The sequence below is a fragment of the Salmo trutta genome, chromosome 22, assembly GCF_901001165.1.
Source record: "Salmo trutta chromosome 22, fSalTru1.1, whole genome shotgun sequence".
Classification (NCBI taxonomy): Eukaryota; Metazoa; Chordata; class Actinopteri; order Salmoniformes; family Salmonidae; genus Salmo; species Salmo trutta.
In genome coordinates this window covers 26,208,244-26,228,196 of record NC_042978.1, presented here as the reverse complement: position 1 = coordinate 26,228,196, position 19,953 = coordinate 26,208,244, and the positions used below count along the sequence as shown (strand labels likewise).

Sequence of the window (19,953 nt, the reverse complement as noted above, 5' to 3'; positions counted from 1 at the left end):
TTGTTGTGTGTGTGTGTTACCTGTAAGGACTAGGGTAGTGTGTGTGTGTGTGTTACCTGTAAGGACTAGGGGTAGTGTGTGTGTGTGTTACCTGTAAGGACTAGTAGTGTGTGTGTGTGTGTGTGTGTGTGTGTGTGTGTGTTACCTGTAAGGACTAGGTGTAGTGTGTGTGTGTGTGTGTGTGTGTGTGTGTGTGTGTGTGTGTTACCTGTAAGGACTAGGTGTAGGGGTAGTGTGTGTGTGTGTTACCTGTAAGGACTAGGTGTAGGGGTAGTGTGTGTGTGTGTTTGTTACCTGTAAGGACTAGGTGTAGGGGTAGTGTGTGTGTTACCTGTAAGGACTAGGTGTAGGGGTAGTGTGTGTGTGTTACCTGTAAGGACTAGGTGTAGGGGTGTGTGTGTGTTACCTGTAAGGACTAGGTGTAGGGGTAGTGTGTGTGTTACCTGTAAGGACTAGGGGTAGGGTAGTGTGTGTGTGTCACCCTGTAAGGACTAGGTGTAGGGGTAGTGTGTGTGTGTTTACCTGTAAGGACTAGGTGCAGGGTTAGTGTGTGTGTGTTACCTGTAAGGACTAGGGGTAGGGGTAGTGTGTGTGTGTTACCTGTAAGGACTAGGTGTAGGGGTAGTGTGTGTGTGTTACCTGTAAGGACTAGGTGTAGGGGTAGTGTGTGTGTGTGTTACCTGTAAGGACTAGGTGTAGGGGTAGTGTGTGTGTTACCTGTAAGGAGTAGGGGTAGTGTGTGTGTGTGTGTGTGTGTGTGGTGTGTGTGTGTGTGTGTGTGTTACCTGTAAGGACTAGGGGTAGGGGTAGTGTGTGTGTGTTTGTTACCTGTAAGGACTAGGTGTAGGGGTAGTGTGTGTGTGTGTTACATGTAAGGACTAGGTGTAGGGGTAGTGTGTGTGTGTGTTACATGTAAGGACTAGGTGTAGGGGTAGTGTGTGTGTTACCTGTAAGGACTAGGTGTAGGGGTAGTGTGTGTGTGTTACCTGTAAGGACTAGGTGTAGGGGTAGTGTGTGTGTGTTACCTGTAAGGACTAGGTGTAGGGGTAGTGTGTGTGTGTTTGTTACCTGTAAGGACTAGGTGTAGGGGTAGTGTGTGTGTTACCTGTAAGGACTAGGTGTAGGGGTAGTGTGTGTGTGTGTTACCTGTAAGGACTAGGTGTAGGGGTAGTGTGTGTGTGTTACCTGTAAGGACTAGGTGTAGGGGTAGTGTGTGGTGTCCCTGTAAGGACTAGGTGTAGGGTAGTGTGTGTGTTACCTGTAAGGACTAGGTGTAGGGGTAGTGTGTGGTGTTAGCTGTAAGGACTAGGTGTAGGGGTAGTGTGTGTGTGTACCTGTATGGACTAGGTGTAGGGGTAGTGTGTGTTGTACCTGTAAGGACTAGGTGTAGGGGTAGTGTGTGGTGTTACCCTGTAAGGAACTAGGTGTAGGGGTAGTGTGTGTGTGTTACCTGTAAGTACTAGGTGTAGGGGAGTGTGTGTGTGGTTACCTGTAAGGACTAGGTGTAGGGTAGTGTGTGTGTGTTCCTGTAAGGCCTAGGTGCTGGTTAGTGTGGTGTGGTTACCTGTAAGGACTAGGGTAGGGGTAGTGTGTGTGTGTTACCTGTAAGGACTAGGTGTAGGGGTAGTGTGTGTGTGTTACCTGTAAGGACTAGGTGTAGGGTAGTGTGTGTGTGTTACCTGTAAGGACTAGGTGTAAGTGTAGTGTGTGTGTGTTACCTGTAAGGACTAGGTGTAGGGGTAGTGTGTGTGTGTGTGTGTGTGTGTGTGTGTGTGTGTGTGTGTGTGTGACCTGTAAGGACTAGGGGTAGGGGTAGTGTGTGTGTGTTACCTGTAAGGACTAGGTGTAGGGTTAGTGTGTGTGTGTGTGTGTGTGTTACCTGTAAGGACTAGGGGTAGGGGTAGTGTGTGTGTGTTACCTGTAAGGACTAGGTGTAGGGTTAGTGTGTGTGTGTGTGTGTGTGTTACCTGTAAGGACTAGGTGTAGGGTTAGTGTGTGTGTGTGTGTGTTACCTGTAAGGACTAGGGGTAGGGGTAGTGTGTGTGTGTGTTACCTGTAAGGACTAGGTGTAGGGGTAGTGTGTGTGTGTGTGTTACCTGTAAGGACTAGGTGTAGGGGTAGTGTGTGTGTGTGTGTGTGTGTGTGTGTGTGTGTGTGTGTGTTGTGTACCTGCCAGGACATGTTAGGGGTAGTGTGTGTGTGTGTGTTACCTGAAGGACTGGTGTAGGGTGTAGTGTGTGTGTGTGTGTGTGTGTGTGTTGTGTGTGTGGTGTGGGTTGTGTGTGTGTTACCTTAAGGACATAGTGTAGGGGTAGTGTGTGTGTGTGTTACCTGTAGAGGACTAGGTGTAGGGGTAGTTGTGTGTGTTGTGTTTACCTGTAAGGACTAGGTGTAGGGGGTAGTGTGGTGTGTGTACCTGTAAGGACTACGGTGTAGGGATAAGTTGACCTGGTGTGTGTTACCTGTACGGACTAGTGTAGGGGTAGTGTGGTGTGTGGTGTGTTACCTTTACGGAATAATGTATGGGGTAGTGTGTGTGTTTGTGTTACCTGTAATGCAGGTGTGGGGTAGTGTGTTGTGTGTGTGTTACCTGTAAGGACTAGGTGTAGGGGTAGTGTGTGTGTGTGTGTGTGTGTGTGTGTGTGTGTGTACCTGTAAGGACTAGGTGTAGTGTGTGTGTGTGTGTGTGTGTGTGTGTGTGTGTGTGTGTGTGTGTGTGTGTGTGTTACCTGTAAGGACTAGGTGTAGGGGTAGTGTGTGTGTGTGTGTTACCTGTAAGGACTAGGTGTAGGGGTAGTGTGTGTGTGTTACCTGTAAGGACTAGGTGTAGGGGTAGTGTGTGTGTGTGTGTTACCTGTAAGGACTAGGTGTAGGGGTAGTGTGTGTGTGTGTGTGTGTGTGTTACCTGTAAGGACTAGGTGTAGGGGTAGTGTGTGTGTGTTACCTGTAAGGACTAGGTGTAGGGGTAGTGTGTGTGTGTGTGTGTGTGTGTTACCTGTAAGGACTAGGTGTAGGGTTAGTGTGTGTGTGTGTGTTACCTGTAAGGACTAGGGGTAGGGGTAGTGTGTGTGTGTGTGTTACCTGTAAGGACTAGGTGTAGGGGTAGTGTGTGTGTGTGTGTTACCTGTAAGGACTAGGTGTAGGGGTAGTGTGTGTGTGTGTGTGTGTGTGTGTGTGTGTGTGTGTTACCTGTAAGGACTAGGTGTAGGGGTAGTGTGTGTGTGTGTGTGTGTGTGTGTTACCTGTAAGGACGAGGTGTAGGGGTAGTGTGTGTGTGTGTGTGTGTGTTACCTGTAAGGACTAGGTGTAGGGGTAGTGTGTGTGTGTGTGTGTTACCTGTAAGGACTAGGTGTAGGGGTAGTGTGTGTGTGTGTTACCTGTAAGGACTAGGTGTAGGGGGTAGTGTGTGTGTGTGTGTTACCTGTAAGGACTAGGTGTAGGGGTAGTGTGTGTGTGTGTTTATTACCTGTAAGGACTAGGTGTAGGGATAGTGTGTGTGTGTGTTACCTGTAAGGACTAGGTGTAGGGGTAGTGTGTGTGTGTGTTACCTGTAAGGACTAAATGTAGGGGTAGTGTGTGTGTGTGTGTGTTACCTGTAAGGACTAGGTGTAGGGGTAGTGTGTGTGTGTGTGTGTGTGTTACCTGTAAGGACTAGGTGTAGTGTGTGTGTGTGTGTGTGTGTGTGTGTTACCTGTAAGGACTAGGTGTAGGGGTAGTGTGTGTGTGTGTGTGTGTACCTGTAAGGACTAGGTGTAGGGGTAGTGTGTGTGTGTGTTACCTGTAAGGACTAGGTGTAGGGGTAGTGTGTGTGTGTGTTACCTGTAAGGACTAGGTGTAGGGGTAGTGTGTGTGTGTTTGTTACCTGTAAGGACTAGGTGTAGGGGTAGTGTGTGTGTGTTTGTTACCTGTAAGGACTAGGTGTAGGGTAGTGTGTGTGTGTTACCTCTAAGGACTAGGTGTAGGGGTAGTGTGTGTGTGTGTGTTACCTGTAAGGACTAGGTGTAGGGGTAGTGTGTGTGTGTGTGTTACCTGTAAGGACTAGGTGTAGGGGTAGTGTGTGTGTGTTACCTGTAAGGACTAGGTGTAGGGGTAGTGTGTGTGTGTGTGTGTGTGTGTGTGTTACCTGTAAGGACTAGGTGTAGGGGTAGTGTGTGTGTGTTACCTGTAAGGACTAGGTGTAGGGGTAGTGTGTGTGTGTTACCTGTAAGGACTAGGTGTAGGGGTAGTGTGTGTGTGTGTGTGTGTGTTACCTGTAAGGACTAGGTGTAGGGTAGTGTTGTGTGGTTTACCTGTAAGGACTAGGTGTAGGGGTATGGTGTGTGTGTTACCTGTAGGACTAGGTGTAGGGGTAGTGTGTTTGTGTTACCTGTAAGGACTAGGTGTAGGGGTAGTGTGTGTGTGTTACCTGTAAGGACGAGGTGTAGGGGTAGTGTGTGTGTGTTACCTGTAAGGACGAGGTGTAGGGGTAGTGTGTGTGTGTGTTTACCTGTAAGGACTAGGTGTAGGGGTAGTGTGGGTGTGTTACCTGTAAGGACTAGGTGTAGGGGTAGTGTGTGTGTGTTACCTGTAAGGACTAGGTGTAGGGGTAGTGTGTGTGTGTGTTACCTGTAAGGACTAGGTGTAGGGGTAGTGTGTGTGTGTTACCTGTAAGGACTAGGTGTAGGGGTAGTGTGTGTGTTACCTGTAAGGACTAGGTGTAGGGGTAGTGTGTGTGTGTTACCTGTAAGGACTAGGTGTAGGGGTAGTGTGTGTGTGTTACCTGTAAGGACTAGGTGTAGGGGTAGTGTGTGTGTGTTACCTGTAAGGACTAGGTGTAGGGGTAGTGTGTGTGTGTGTTACCTGTAAGGACTAGGTGTAGGGGTAGTGTGTGTGTGTACCTGTAAGGACTAGGTGTAGGTGTAGTGTTTGTGTGTTACCTGTAAGGACTAGGTGTAGGGGTAGTGTTTGTGTGTTACCTGTAAGGACTAGGTGTAGGGGTAGTGTGTGTGTTACCTGTAAGGACTAGGTGTAGGGGTAGTGTGTGTGCGTTACCTGTAAGGACGAGGTGTAGGGGTAGTGTGTGTGCGTTACCTGTAAGGACGAGGTGTAGGGGTAGTGTGTGTGCGTTACCTGTAAGGACGAGGGGTAGGGGTAGTGTGTGTGTGTTACCTGTAAGGACTAGGTGTAGGGGTAGTGTGTGTGTGTTACCTGTAAGGATAGGTGTAGGGGTAGTGTGTGTGTGTTACCTGTAAGGACTAGGTTGTAGGGGTTATGTGTGTGTGTTACCTGTAAGGACTAGGTGTAGGGTAGGTGTGTGTGTTACCTGTAAGGACTAGGTGTAGGTGTAGTGTGTGTGTGTTACCTGTAAGGACTAGGTGTAGGGATAGTGTGTGTGTTACCTGTAAGGACTAGGTGAGGTGTAGTGGTTGTGTTGTACCTGTAAGGACTAGGTGTAGGGGGTAGTGTGTGTGTGTTACCTGTAAGGACTAGGTGTAGGGGTAGTGTGTGTGTGTTACCTGTAAGGACTAGGTGTAGGTGGTAGTGTGTGTGTGTTACCTGTAAGGACTAGCTGTAGGGGTAGTGTGTGTGTGTTACCTGTAAGGACTAGGTGTAGGGGTAGGTGTGTGTGTGTTACCTGTAAGGACTAGGTGTAGGGGTAGGTGTGTGTTACCTGTAAGGACTAGGTGTAGGGGTAGTGTGTGTGTGTGTTACCTGTAAGGACTAGGTGTAGGGGTAGTGTGTGTGTGTGTGTTACCTGTAAGGACTAGGTGTAGGGGTAGTGTGTGTGTGTTACCTGTAAGGACTAGGTGTAGGGGTAGTGTGTGTGTGTTACCTGTAAGGACTAGGTGTAGGGGTAGTGTGTGTGTTACCTGTAAGGACTAGGTGTAGGGGTAGTGTTTGTGTGTTACCTGTAAGGACTAGGTGTAGGGGTAGTGTTTGTGTGTTACCTGTAAGGACTAGGTGTAGAGGTAGTGTGTGTGTTACCTGTAAGGACTAGGTGTAGGGGTAGTGTGTGTGTTACCTGTAAGGACTAGGTGTAGAGGTAGTGTGTGTGTTACCTGTAAGGACTAGGTGTAGGGGTAGTGTGTGTGTTACCTGTAAGGACTAGGTGTAGGGGTAGTGTGTGTGTTACCTGTAAGGACTAGGTGTAGGGGTAGTGCTCCTAGCACTGTGAGGAGTTGTCCCAGGCTTCATGTCCATCCCACTGCCAAACAGCTTCAGGTCCATCTCACACATCTGGATAAAAACACACAGAGCAGACACACATTAGGTCATGTACTCCTAGCATCTCACCAACACAATGCTTACACACACACACACACACACGTGCAGAAGACATAATACAGGTAGCTACTATACCATTAGGCCATGAAAGGGCTTTGAGACATACACAAGTCTCTCACACATGCAGAACTTTGTATCATTCCCTGGTGAGTACCTTGCTGGAGGGGGGCTGCATCACGCTGTGTGTGTGTCCGAAGGGTCCCCTGTAGGGCTGGGAGACTGGGGGCTGGCGGCTGGGGGGCTGGGCCTGGGGAGGGGTGGGGGGCAGAGCCAGGAGGGGCTGGCTGCCTCCGGAACCATAGTTAGGAAGACCGAGCTGGGAGCCTGGCATAGGGACTTGCACCTAGAGAGAGAGGGAGGGCGAGAGAGCGAGAGGATGAGATTGGGAGGGGTGAGTTAGTTGCAATGTCATGACTGTCTGTTTTGACAATCTGTTCCTTTTGCAGAAGTTATCATTTACACACTTTCAGAGGCTGTGTATACCTGCTGCATGGCAGAGCTAGGAGACTGTGTGTTACTATAGTAACTGCTGTGTTGTTGCACCTGTCCTGAGTACAGGTTAGAATGTGGACTCATCCCCTGACGCTGGAGCGAGAGAGACAAGAGAGAGGGGGGTTAGGACAATAATTCATTCCCACTTCTTACAAAGCTCTTGTATGACCACATATAAGCTTGCTTTAGCATTTACAAAGATAGCATGAGTTCTCAACAGCTATCAATAGCTATCAATAGATTGTAAGAGGGTTGGAACTACGTTGTGTGTACCTTATTCCATACCTGCAGTAGGTGTGTGTCTATCAGCTGGGATCCTCCCATGCCAGAGGGCTGGTTGAGCTGTGGTTCAAACAGGATGGGGATGTGCTGTGTGTGTGTGTTGGAGGGCTGCTGGTAGGCCAGGCTGGACTGGGGCTTGCCCAGGTCATGGCCCCCAACACCAGGGTAGCTGTGGAGAGATGGCCCTGATAACATCATGGGACTGGGCTGGGACAGACTGCTCTGCATAAAGGCCTGCTGTGATCTGAAGGACAGAGGAAGGGAGATGAGAGAATAGTACAAATATTGTGTGATCAAACACACACAAAATTTGACCCAAACAGCATTGTTTGATAAATACATATCATTGTGTTTGTTACCTATAAGGCTGCAGTGAAGAGCTGAAGAGGTCTTGTGGCTGGGAGACGGGAGGTCCGGTGCTAAGGCTTAGCTGGGCCTGGTGAGAGTGTGTGTGTGTGTGTTGGTGCTGCCCCTGTAGGGGAGCATAGATTGGGATAGGAATCTGCTGCACTGCCGCCTGCTGCTGGAGGGGAGAAAATAAGGCCTTATAAGGCTTCACAAGGGGAGAATAAGGCTTCACAAGGGGAGAATAAGGCTTCACAAGGGGAGAATAAGGCTTCACAAGGGGAGAATAAGGCTTCACAAGGGGAGAATAAGGCTTCACAAGGGGAGAATAAGGCTTCACAAGGGGAGAATAAGGCTACATCAAAGGCAGTTTAAGCTTGAAGTCGTGTTAAAGAGATCCTTGTAGTGTGTACCTGTGAGAGTCTAGGCTGGTAGCCCTGTTGCTGGTGCTGTGTCAGAGGGGGAGGTGCCAGGCGGGAGTGGGGGTTGCTGAACAGGTGACTGGTGTCCATGTAGAACGCTGGAATCTGGGCTGCAGAGCCTAACACACACACACAGCACACACAGCACAAGAGAGCGAGAAGAGGATGAAAACTACTCAATTCACAAACTCACCAGAATTATGACAAATGCATGACTATTGTGTGTCCTGAGGACATTTTAAATCACTAGCATCACCTTCACAGTAACATTACAGCTGTCTCCATCTCAGATCACATAAGGATTGTGAATACATTGACCTTCTCTAAATACGTGTGCTCTATGAGACATGAGGTAATTATGTCTTATATGAGCTGTGATGGCTGTTCCTGTGGGCTCAGCACTGATCGAGGCTAATACCTGACCTCCCTATGGGGCCTACTGCACTGTAGTAAGCTCTATAGCTAGCATCCCAATGAGAGGCTCACTCAGCAGTCACTGATACGACACAAGAGGAGCACAACACTAAATGGTTGTCTCATCAAAAGCTTTACACCTCCATACCCATTAAACAACTGTTTTCATTCAGGTTTAGTAGTAAGTCTAATTAGGGCCAAGTCATTTCCTGGTGAGGTCATGTTGTTAAGGAAAAACTCCTGTCCCTAGTCATACCACTAAGTGCATACAAGTCAGATGTGTTTGAGGACTCACCTGCAGCAGACTGGGAGACGTAGACCTGTGGAGTCTGTTGCTGCTGGGGAAGCAGGGGGGCCACACAGCCCAGCTGGGAGAAGCTTGTCCCGCCCATGGATCCAGTCTGCAACTGCTGGGGTTTCACCTTGCAGATGTTGGGGGGGTCAGAGGCCGTGGTGGTCTTAGTGCTCAGAGCGGACGTGGTGTATGTCCCAGCACCTGGGGGGACGGTGACAGGAGATGGAGGGGGGAGTAAGCTACATGTCACTACACCCAGTTGCTGTTTATGTGGGTGATGTTGCCCAACCGTCAATCCATTTAGTATTAGTATAAAAACATTGTATAACAAGTATTATTGACTTACAAAGAAAGACTGTACCTGTTAGAGAAGTGCTTGGTGTGACAGAGGCTACTGGTATCTGAGGCATGGAGGCAGAGGAGAAGGAGGAGGAGTAGGAGGAGGTGATGGGAGAAGAGGAGGTGACAGGAGAACTCTTTTCTACCAGGCTGGGGGAGTTCTCCCACGCTTTACGGGCTGACTCCATCTTACCAAAGAAATAAGATAACGTATTAGAAGCAGATAGACACAGTATGCATAGAAGGGTGTGTTGTGTGTGTGTGTACCTTCAGTGTGAGGTCAACAGAAGCAGGAGAGACAGTACTGAGGCTAGAGCTCTGCTGTAAGGCCTCTCTACGAGGGAGAGGGTGAGGCAGGGCCACGTTGGCCACCAGGCTCTCCTCCATCTTACTCCCTCCAGCAGGAACGCTGTCAGCCAGAGAGGAAGAGGGGGTGGTGTAGTCAGTCACTGACTCCTGGCAGGGGGAGGGTTAGGGGCAGACAAGTATTAGTCAATAGAACTGGAATGAATGGAGCATTCATGAATGTGGTGGATAGACTGGTGGCCATATTGGGTATACCATACCAACCATCCCCTCTCACCTTGGAGCTGCTGGCATACTCTGCCGAGGGTATGGTGATCATCCCCTCGATATCGCCCCCTAGCTCAGGAACAGAGGCGTCTGTGTTGGGGGGGCTGGAATCTACTGCTCTGTTGGTCCCACCTCCTGGTACTATCCCCCCATCAAGACATTCTTCCCCCCCCACACGGACGTCCTTAGCCTTGCGGTTACGCAGGGAGCGTTCTTTACCAATTGGGCCAGGCTTGTACTCCTTAGGCTCTACTGGCTCCATGTCAGGGAGCTGGAAGTAGAGAGAAGAGAGATACAGTTCAAGTTGAGAAAATATGAAGAATTATGTCAATGTAATTCTTTGCACAAACGTTTCAGTCACTATGGATTTTCTGAGTATTTGTGTCAGTCAGTGTGTGTGTTTAGTACCCTACCTTCTGTGTTTTGATAGGTCCAGCACGGGGCTGTTTCTGTCTCTGTTCTTTGGGAGCAGGTAGTTTGTTGTCAGGTCCAGGCTCAAGCATGGCTGGTACACCATCGCTGTCTGTACTGCCAGCTGAGGACGGGGCTCCAAACTGGATACTGTCCATCCCTAGATCCACACTGCCTTCTGAGCCAGGCTTCACTCCCTACAACACACAAAGGCACTTTAACCAACCTCTTTATTTGAAGCCACAATAAAACAGAACGAATCCATAGCAAGTCAGTCTGTTGTACAATACAGGTTGTGAAACGAGAGCTATCGAGAGAAAGAGAGGAGGTCCGTACCTCAGGAGTGACAGTCCCAGTGAAGGAGGTGAGAGGTTTGTTCCAGGCACTGACTGAAGGAGGCTGAGGAGGGCTGATAGGTCCAACTGAAACACACACATCAGATGAGACCAAGCACATGAACAACCCTAGCTCATGTATAATTATTATTATTTTTTACCCCTTTTCTCCCCAATTTCATGATATCCAATTGGTAGTTACAGTCTTGGCCCATCACTGCAACTCCCTTATGGACTCAGGAGAGGCGAAGGTTGAGAGTCATGTGTCCTCCGAAACACAACCCTGACATGCCGCACTGCTTCTTCACACACTGCTCGCTTAACCCAGAAGCCAGCCGCACCAATGAGTCGGAGGAAACACCGTACAGCTGGCGACCGAAGTCAGCGTGCATGCGCCAGGCATGCCACAAGGAGTTGCTAGAGCGCGATGGGACAAGGAAAGCCCGGCTGGCCAAACCCTCCCCTGACCCGGACGATCGACCGGCTGCGACACAGCCTAAGATTGAACCCGGGTCTGTAGTGACGCCTCAAGCACTGCGATGCAGTGCCCGAGACCGCTGCGTCACTCAGGAGATGTACACGTTTTAACTTCTCTAGGGTAGGGGGCAGTATTTTGACGTCCGGATGAAAGGCGTGCCCAAATTAAACTGCCTGCTACTCAGGCTCAGAAGGTAGGACATGCATATTATTAGTAGGTTTGGATAGAAAACACTCAAGTTTCTAAAACTGTTTGAATGATGTTTGTGAGTATAACAGAACTCATATGGCAGGCAAAAACTTGAGAAAAATCCAACCAGGAAGTGTGGAAATCTGAGGTTTGTAGTTTTCAAGTTATTCCCTATCCAGTATACAGTGACTTAGGGTTAATTTTGCTCTTCCTAAGGCTTCCACTAGATGTCAACAGTCTTTAGAATGTTGTTTCATGCTTCTACTGTGAATATGGAGCGAACAAGAGGGCCTGGAAGTTGATGAGTGAGAAAATTACATGAGCTCAGAGGCGCACGCTCACGTGAGAGTTAGCTGTGTTCCTTTTCTTTTCTGAAGACATTGGAATTGTCCGGTTGGAATATTACTGAAGATTTATGTTAAAAACGTCCTAAAGATTGATGCTATACATCGTTTGACATATTTCTACGAACGTAAATATAACTTTTTTTGACATTTGCACGCGCTTCCTGCATTTGGAGTAGAGGACTGAACGCGCGAACAAAAGGAGGTATTTGGACAAATTATGGACTTTATCGAACATAACAAACATTTATTGTGGACCTGGGACACCTGGGAGTGCATTCTGATGAAGATCATCAAAGGTAAGTGAATATTTATAATATTATTTCTGAGTTTTGTTGACTCCACAAAATGGCGGGTTTGGTTTTGTGTCTGAACGCTGTATTCAGATTATTGCAAAATTTGCTTTCACCGTAAAGCTTTTTTGAAATCTGACACAGCGGTTGCATTAAGGAGAAGTGTATCTATAATTCTTTAAATAACTGTTGAATATTTTATCAACGTTTATGATGAGTATTTCTGTAAATTGATGTGCTCATTCACCAGAAGTTTTGGGAGGCAAAACATTTCTGAACATTACACGCCAATGTAAAATGGGGTTTTTGGATATAAATATGAACTTTATCGAGCAAAACATACATGTATTGTGTAACATGAAGTCCTATGAGTGCTGTCTGATGAAGATCATCAAAAGTTAGTGATTAATTTTAGCTGTATTTCTGTTTTTTTTTGTGACACCTCTCCTTGCTTGGAAAATGGCTGTGTGGTTTTTCTTGTTTAGGCGCTGTCCTAACATACTCACATGTTATGCTTTCGCCGTAAAGCCTTTTTGAAATCGGACAATGTGGTTGGATTAACGAGAAGTGTATCTTTAAAATGGGATATAATAGTTGTATGTTTGAGAAATTAGAATTATGAGATTTTTGTTGTTTTGAATTTGCCGCCCTGCTATTTCACTGGCTGTTGAATAGTGTGTCCCGCAGGTGCGCTAGTGTCCCACATACCCCAGAAAGGTTAACAAACAAAACGTCATCTCGTTGTGAAAAATTACTGTCCTGATGTTGTGTGACTCACATTTGACGTCAGGGAGTATGGTGGATCCGGCCACCTTGTTCTCCCAGAGTTCCATACCGAGAGTGCTGTGGGGCTGTGTGAGTAGGGCCACAGGGGGAAGGGGAGTCTTGGAGGTGAAGTCCACAGTGGTGGGGGTAGGGGCAGGGGGTAGGGTAGCCACAGAGCCTTCCAGAGTCTGGGGAGAGGCAGCAGGCTGGGAGGGGGGAGGGAGCTGGGAGGCAGATAGGAGGGGCTGGGGTTGTTGGGGGGGAGGTGAGGGCTGTTGAGGCTGTGAGGCTTGCTGTGGTTGTTGTTGTGATGCTTGTTGTTGATGCTGCTGCTGTTTTTTGGCGAATCTTGGTGGCAGCTTGCTTCCTCCTCTCCCCTTTTCCCCTGATCCTTTCTTCCCATAGTGCTATAAACCAACAAGGCAACGACATACATGTTAGGGATGTCAGATGTTAGGGTCCTATGGTCCTCAGTGTGAATAGAAGTCTTGTGTTTACTCAATACAGGAATAACTGCCTCCCAGTGGTGAATTGCACACTCTGCCTCTCTCACCTGTGTAGTCTGCTCCTCTTTCTTCCTCCTCTCCTCGTCCTGTAGTCGTTTCTGTTGTTTGCGTGAGACCACCTCAGTGAAGCCGTCATCTGTAGTGTTAGACTGGGGGTCCTCTAAGGTTGTCACCTCTGGATGGTCATCTATGATCACCACACCTACAGGACAGCACATAGTGAAAATCAGTTCCATGGACTAGGTACACGTTCTATAACAATAGAATCTGTCAAATTCAGTATTGAGTATGGCTGTGACGATACCAGTAAAGCAATATTTTTTTCCTGCTGTATGCAAAATAGTGTGTGCTATAGCTTGGAAAATAAATAAATAAAGACCACAGAATGTTTGTTTCCAACATTAGGGCTGTTTTCCTAAAGAAGTTAAATTCGCTTTGTGTTCCGTTTCCTTGCCATGACACTAACGAGCATTGCAATACCAGTATCGTCCCGGTGCTAGTACTGTGCCAATAAAGCATTATAGTACCCATAGCATATTGAAAAATATATACAGTACAGGTCAAAAGTTGACACACCTACTCATTCTAAGGTTTTTCTTTATTCTGACTCTTTTCTACACTGTAGAATAATAGTGAAGACATTAAAACTATGAAATAACACATGGAATCATTTAGTTACCAAAAAAGTGTTAAACAAATCAAAGCATATTTTATATATTTGAGATTCTCAAAGTAGCCACCCTTTGCATTCTTATTGGTGTCCTTTAGAAGTGGTTTCTTTGCAGCAAATCGACCATGAAGGCCTGATTCCCAAATAAAATAAAAGCTTCAGAGTTCAAGTAACAGACATATGTCAACATCAACTGTTCAGAGGAGACAGCGTGAATTAGGCCTTCATGGTCAAATTGCTGCAAAGAAACCACTATTAAAGGACACCAATAATAAGAAGAGACTTGCTTGGGCCAAGAAACACAAGCAATGGATGGAAATCTGTCCTTTGGTTTGACGAGTCCAAATTTGAGATTGTGGGTTCCAACCGCTGTGTCTTTGTGAGACACAGAGTAGGTGAACGGAGGATCTCCGCCTGTGTGGTTCCCACCGTGAAGCATGGAGGAGGAGGTGTGATGGTGCTTTGCTGGTGACAGTCAGTGATTTATTTAGAATTCAAGGCACACTTAACCAGCATGGCTACCACAGCATTCTGCAGTGACACGCCATCCCATCTGGTTTTGGCTTAGTGGGACTATCATTTGTTTTTCAACCGTACAATGACCCAACACACCTCCAGGCTGTGTAAGGGCTATTTGACAAAAGGAGAGTGATGGAGTGCTGCATCAGATGCCTGGCTTCCACAATCACCCGTGAACCCAATTGAGATGGTTAGGGATGAGTTGGACCGCAGAGTGAAGGAATAGCAACCAACAAGTGCTCAGCATATGTGGGAACTCCTTCAAGACTGTTGGAAAAGCATTCCTCATGAAGCTGGTTGAGAGAATGCCAAGAGTGTGCAAAGCTGGCATCAAGGCAAAGGGTGGCCACTTTGAAGAATATAAAATAGATTTAGATTTGTTTTACACTTATGGTTACTACACGATTCCATATGTTATTTTATAGTTTGTCTTCACTATTATTCTATAATGTAGAAAATAGTAAAATAAAGAAAAACCCTTGAATGAGTAGGTGTCCCCAAACTTTTGACTGATACTGTATATAATTTCCAGATGGACAATAGATAGTAGGGGTTTGATACGCATCGAGATTAGAGGTCAACCGATTTCAAGTTTTCATAACAATCGGTAACCGGCCTTTTTGGATGCTGATTATGACTGATTACATTGCAAACCACGAGGAGACTGCGTGGCAGGCTGAACACCTGTTTCGCAAGTGCAGCATCAAAAGGACCTTGTGGCTGCAAGGAGCCAAGGTAAGTTGCTAGCTAGCATTAAACTTATCTTATAAAATAATTTTTTATCAATCTTCACATAATCACTAGCTAACTACACATGGTTGATGATATTACTAGGTTAACTAGCTTGTCCTGCGTTGCATATAATCAATGCGGTGCCTGTTAATTTGTCATCGAATCACAGCCTACTTCAACTACGCTAAACGGCTGATGATTTAACAAAAGCGCATTCGCGGAAAAAGCACAATCTTTGCAATAATGTACCTAACCATAAACATCAAAGCCTTAGAATCAATACACAAGTATATATATTTTTAAACCTGCATATGTAGTTAAATGAAATTTATGTTAGCAGGCAATATTAACTAGGGAAATTGTGTCACTTCTCTTGCATTCAGTGCAAGCAGAGTCATGGTATATGCAGCAGTTTGGGCCGCCTGGCTCGTTGTGAACTGTTGAAAGGCAATTTATTCCTAACAAAGACCGTAATTAATTTGCCAGAATTGTACATAATTATGACTTAACATTGAATGTTGTGCAACGTAACAGTAATATTTAGACTTAGGGTTGCCACCCGTTTGATAAAATACACAACGGTTTTTCACTGAAAGAATAAACGTTTTGTTTTCGAAATTATAGTTAATGGATTTGACCAGGTAGGCCAGTTGAGAACAAGTTCTCATTTACAACTGCGACCTGGCCAAGATAAAGCAAAGCAGTGCAACAAAAAACAGAGTTACACGTGGGATAAACAAAAGTACAGTCAGTAACACAATAGAAAAATCTTTATACAGTGTTTGCAAATGGAGTAAGGAGGTAAGGCAATAAATTGGCCATAGTAGCGAAGTAATTACAATTTAGCAAATTAACACTGGAGTGATTGATGTGCAAGCAGAAATACTGGTGTGCAAAAAAGCCAACAAAGTAAATAAAAACAATATGGGGAAGGTAGTTGGATGGGCTATTTACAGATGGGCTGTGTACAGCTGCAGCGATCGGTAAGCTGCTCCGATAGCTGATGCTTAAAGTTAGTGAGGGAGATAAGTCTGCGATTTTTGCAATTCGTTCCAGCAGCAGAGAACTGGAAGGAAATGCGGCCAAAGTAAGTGTTGGCTTTGGGGATGACCAGTGAGATATACCTGCTGGAGCGCATGCTACGGGTGGGTGTTGTTATGCTGACCAGTGAGCTGAGATAAGGCGGGGCTTTACCTAGCAGAGACTTGTAGATGACCTGGAGCCAGTGGGTCTGGCGACGAATATGTAGCGAGGGCCAGCCGACGAGAGCATACAGGTCGCAGTGGTGGGTGGTATATGGGGCTTTGGTGACAAAATGGATGGAACTGTGATAGACTACATTCAATTTGCTGAGTAGTGTTGGAGGCTGTTTTGTAAATGACATCGCCGAAGTCGAGGATCGGTAGGATAGTCACTTTTACGAGGGCATGTTTGGCAGCGTGAGTGAAGGAGGCTTTGTAGTGAAATAGGAAGCCGATTTAATTTTGGATTGGAGATGCTTAATATGAGTCTGGAAGGAGAGTTTACAGTCTAACCAGTCACCAAGATATTTGTAGTTGTCCACATATTCTAAGTCAGAACCGTCCAGAGTAGTGATGCTAGTCGGGCGGGCGGGTGGGTGCGGGCAGCGATCGGTTGAAGAGCATGCATTTAGTTTTACTAGCGTTTAAGAGCAGTTGGAGGCCACGGAAGGAGTGATGTATGGCATTGAAGCTCGTTTGGAGGTTTGTTAACAGTGTCCAAAGAAGGGCCAGATGTATACAGAATGGTGTCATCGGCGCAGAGGTGGATCAAGGAATCACCCGCAGAAAGAGAGGCATCGTTAATATATACAGAGAAAAGAGTCGGACCGAGAATTGAACCCTGTGGTACCCCCATAGAGACTGCCAGAAGTCCGGACAACAAATCGGAGGGCCTGACACACAACTTTATCTGAAAAGTATTTGGTGAACCAGGCGAGGCAGTCATTTGAGAAACCAAGGCTGTTGATAAGAATACGGTGATTGACAGAGTCGAAAGCCTTGGCCAGGTCAATGAAGACGGCTGCACAGTACTGTCTTTTATCAATGGCGGTTATGATATCATTTAGTACCTTGAGCACGGCTGAGGTGCACCCCTGACCAGCTCGGAAACCGGATTGCACAGCGGGATTCGAAATGGTCAGTGATCTGTTTGTTAACTGAGCGGTGGTAGGCAGCAGCAGGCTCGTAAGCATTCATTCAAATAGCAGCTCTTAGCAATGCTTGAAGTACAGCGCTGTTTATGACTTCAAGCCTATCAACTCTCGAGATTAGGCTGGCAATACTAAAGTGCCTATAAGAACATCCAATATTCAAAGGTATATGAAATACAAATGGTATAGAGAAATAGTCCTATATTAACAACAACCTAAAACTTCGTAACTGGGAATATTGAAGACTCATGTTAAAAGGAACCACCAGCTTTCATATGTTCTGAGCAAAGAACTTTAGCTTTTTTACATGGCACATATTGCACTTTTCCTTCAACACTGTTTTTGCATTATTTAAACCAAATTGAACCTATTTCATTATTTATTTGAGACTAAATTGATTTTATTTATGTATTATATTACCGTAATTTCCGGACTATAAGCCGCAACTTTTTTCCCAGGCTTTGAAAGTCGCGGCTTAAACAATGACGCGGCTAATATATGGATTTTTCACGCTTTCAAATGTTTTTTCCAAAAAAACACATGCTGTGACGTTTTTTGGCGGCATGAAGCTTTCATTAGACCAATGAAATTGCCGAACGGGTTAAGGTCAAACAACTATTTTTGTTTACTGTTTAGATTAAATCGAGCGCTCTCAAACTTCCCATCATTCTGATTACGGTAGTCATTTTGTCACCCTGATTCCTGGGGGCACAACAAAGTATTTGCAGCCACTCGACATCAGTGTAAATCGTGCATTTAAGGCGACGCTCCGTGTTCAGCGGGAGGCTTGGATGACAAGTGGGGAAAAATCCTTCACTAAAACGGGCCGCATGCGAAGAGCAACTTATGGTCAAGTCTGCCAGTGGGTCCTGACAGCGTGGAGCATTGTCAAAAAATCCACTATCATCAACGGGTTTCGAAAGGCTGGACTGCTGCATGTTGAAGAGGGCTCAGCGGAGGATTTGCCTCCGGATGAAAGTGACGAGAGCGACAATGAAAACGATCCAATATCAGATGAAGCAATTCTGAGGCTATTCAACTCCGAGTGGTTTCAGTGGTTCAGTGGTTTCAGTGCACAGGAGGAGGAAGATAGTGACCAATGACTTTCTTGGTAGGCTACTGTTTACTGCTAATTTTGTATTTTTTGTTACAAGCCGTGTTTCGTTAAAGCCTATTTATTTTTGTTACAAGCCGTGTTTCGTTAAAGCCTATTTATTTTTGTTACAAGCCGTGTTTCGTTAAAGCCTATTTATTTTTGTTACAAGCCGTGCTTCGTTAAAGCCTATTTATTTTTGTTACAAGCCGTGTTTCGTTAAAGCCTGTGTGAAGTTCATTTGTTTCTATGTACCGGTAGGCACCTGCGGCTTATAGACATGTGCGGCTTATTTATGTTCAAAATATATATATATTTTTTTTTAATTCAGTGGGTGCGGCTTATATTCAGGTGCGCTTAATAGTCCGGAAATTACAGTAAGTTAAAATAAAAAAGTGTTCATTGTTCATTCAGTATTGTTATATATTTAAAATTGGATTATTCGGTATCGGCTTTTTTTGGTCCTCCAATAATCTGCATTGGCGTTAAAATCATAATCGGGCGACCTCTAATCTAGATACATGGGCTCTGATACGATACAGGAACAATACGTTTCGATTGAAACGATTCGGTGCAATTTGATTTATGGACTGAATCGATGCGATTCAGGTCGATTCGTCGCTTTAACAATTGTTGCATGAACACATTCATTTTCCATTCTAAATTAATAGCTGATACTGATGGAGCTGGATCTGTCTGAGCCGACTTCTCTGGGCAGAGTGTGAGAGTGTGTGTGAGAATGATGTACTGTGTGAGCTGAGACATAAGGCATCTACCACTATCAGATTAGGCAGGGCTCTTCATGTTTTGTCCCCCCACTTCCTCATCACCTACTGATTAACTTGTCATATAGCAGATTAAAATGTTGTGAGCTAGTAATATGTCAATACTTATCTTAAAAAATTAGCTATGAAATGTACATAGCCAATTAATATAAATACAGCTTTGGGCTTCACCCCGTCTCAAAAGCGAATGGTTTGGAACTTTATGGAGGAGAGCTGCCCTCTTCTCCCATTCCGACCAGTGTGGCTCGAAGATTATTGTTGAAATTACACCTTTAACCTGTTCATGTAAAAATGACCAAATGCACTGACTGACTGGCAATGAAAAGCCCCAATCAGCGGGAGCTTACACAGCTCCACCGGTAAAACACAATTTTCTACAGCGCATTTGGTAACAATTACATTGGTTGTCCCTCCATTAATATTGCAAAAGCCATTTTACAAACATCTGAATGCTTTATTTTATTTAACCCTTATTTTACCAGGTAAGTTAACTGAGAACACATTCTCATTCACAGCAGTGACCTGTGGAATAGTTACATGCTGAAGGTGTAGCCTACAAATATTAGAACAGAGATAGCGTAACTACGCTCTAATTGGTGCGAGCACTGTGCACACAGTTATCTGACTTGTAGATCAATGTCATTCTCAGTTACTGTATTTGCATAAAAGTTTGATAGGCTGAAGGAGAGGACGCATCAATTCAGTCAACAGATCAGGTATTTTTGGAAATGGCGAACCCGGCGATTCATAACGTTTGGATCGGTTCTCTTACTGATGCATGCTTCGTTTGGATTAGTCAGGGCTCCCGCAGACTGATATACTCACATCTTAAAAACTTGAACCGGGGACCGATGAGTATGGGTGAGTCGTTACATCCCTACTAGATAGCAGGTGTGTACATCTGTGTGTGTGTGTGTGTGTGTGTGTGTGTGTGTGTGTGTGTGTGTGTGTGTGTGTGTGTGCATTTGTCTCACTGGCATAGTTGTTTAGGTCAAACTGTAACAGAGCATTCTCCTTCTCCTTGGGTTTCTGTTTGGTCTCGTCCTTCCTGCGTCCAGCAGGGTCTTTACCCCCAGTACGCACCACTCCCCCACCTGGGGCCGAGTCTGGGTTAGGGGCCGCTCTGGAGGGGAAGAGAGAGAGAGACATGTTAGGGAAGGAAAGAGAGAGCGATGGAGACAAGAGGACAGGCCACTGTACAGAGAAGCAGCACATTTATAAAAAAAAAAAACAA

At 45.9% G+C, this 19,953-nt stretch overlaps 1 protein-coding gene across 6 annotated transcripts in view; it reads right to left on the bottom strand.

Annotated features, from left to right (window-relative positions):
• The window catches only part of LOC115158464 (protein PRRC2C), a 50,556-nt gene that overhangs the window by 6,406 nt on the left and 24,197 nt on the right, over positions 1–19,953 (bottom strand). For 3 of the 6 annotated variants that reach the window (XM_029707434.1, XM_029707433.1, XM_029707435.1), the window contains 15 exons: positions 19,694–19,842; positions 12,795–12,949; positions 12,255–12,648; positions 10,174–10,259; positions 9,840–10,034; positions 9,437–9,697; positions 9,121–9,309; positions 8,876–9,041; positions 8,515–8,715; positions 7,797–7,924; positions 7,398–7,561; positions 7,030–7,282; positions 6,748–6,849; positions 6,419–6,607; positions 6,113–6,216 (listed from right to left, as the gene is read on the bottom strand). In XM_029707434.1, the coding sequence (XP_029563294.1) occupies positions 6,113–6,216; positions 6,419–6,607; positions 6,748–6,849; positions 7,030–7,282; positions 7,398–7,561; positions 7,797–7,924; positions 8,515–8,715; positions 8,876–9,041; positions 9,121–9,309; positions 9,437–9,697; positions 9,840–10,034; positions 10,174–10,259; positions 12,255–12,648; positions 12,795–12,949; positions 19,694–19,842 (2,736 nt within the window). The remainder of the gene's footprint in view (positions 1–6,112; positions 6,217–6,418; positions 6,608–6,747; positions 6,850–7,029; positions 7,283–7,397; positions 7,562–7,796; positions 7,925–8,514; positions 8,716–8,875; positions 9,042–9,120; positions 9,310–9,436; positions 9,698–9,839; positions 10,035–10,173; positions 10,260–12,254; positions 12,649–12,794; positions 12,950–19,693; positions 19,843–19,953) is intronic. The other 3 variants (XM_029707437.1, XM_029707436.1, XM_029707438.1) reach the window with 3 other exon arrangements.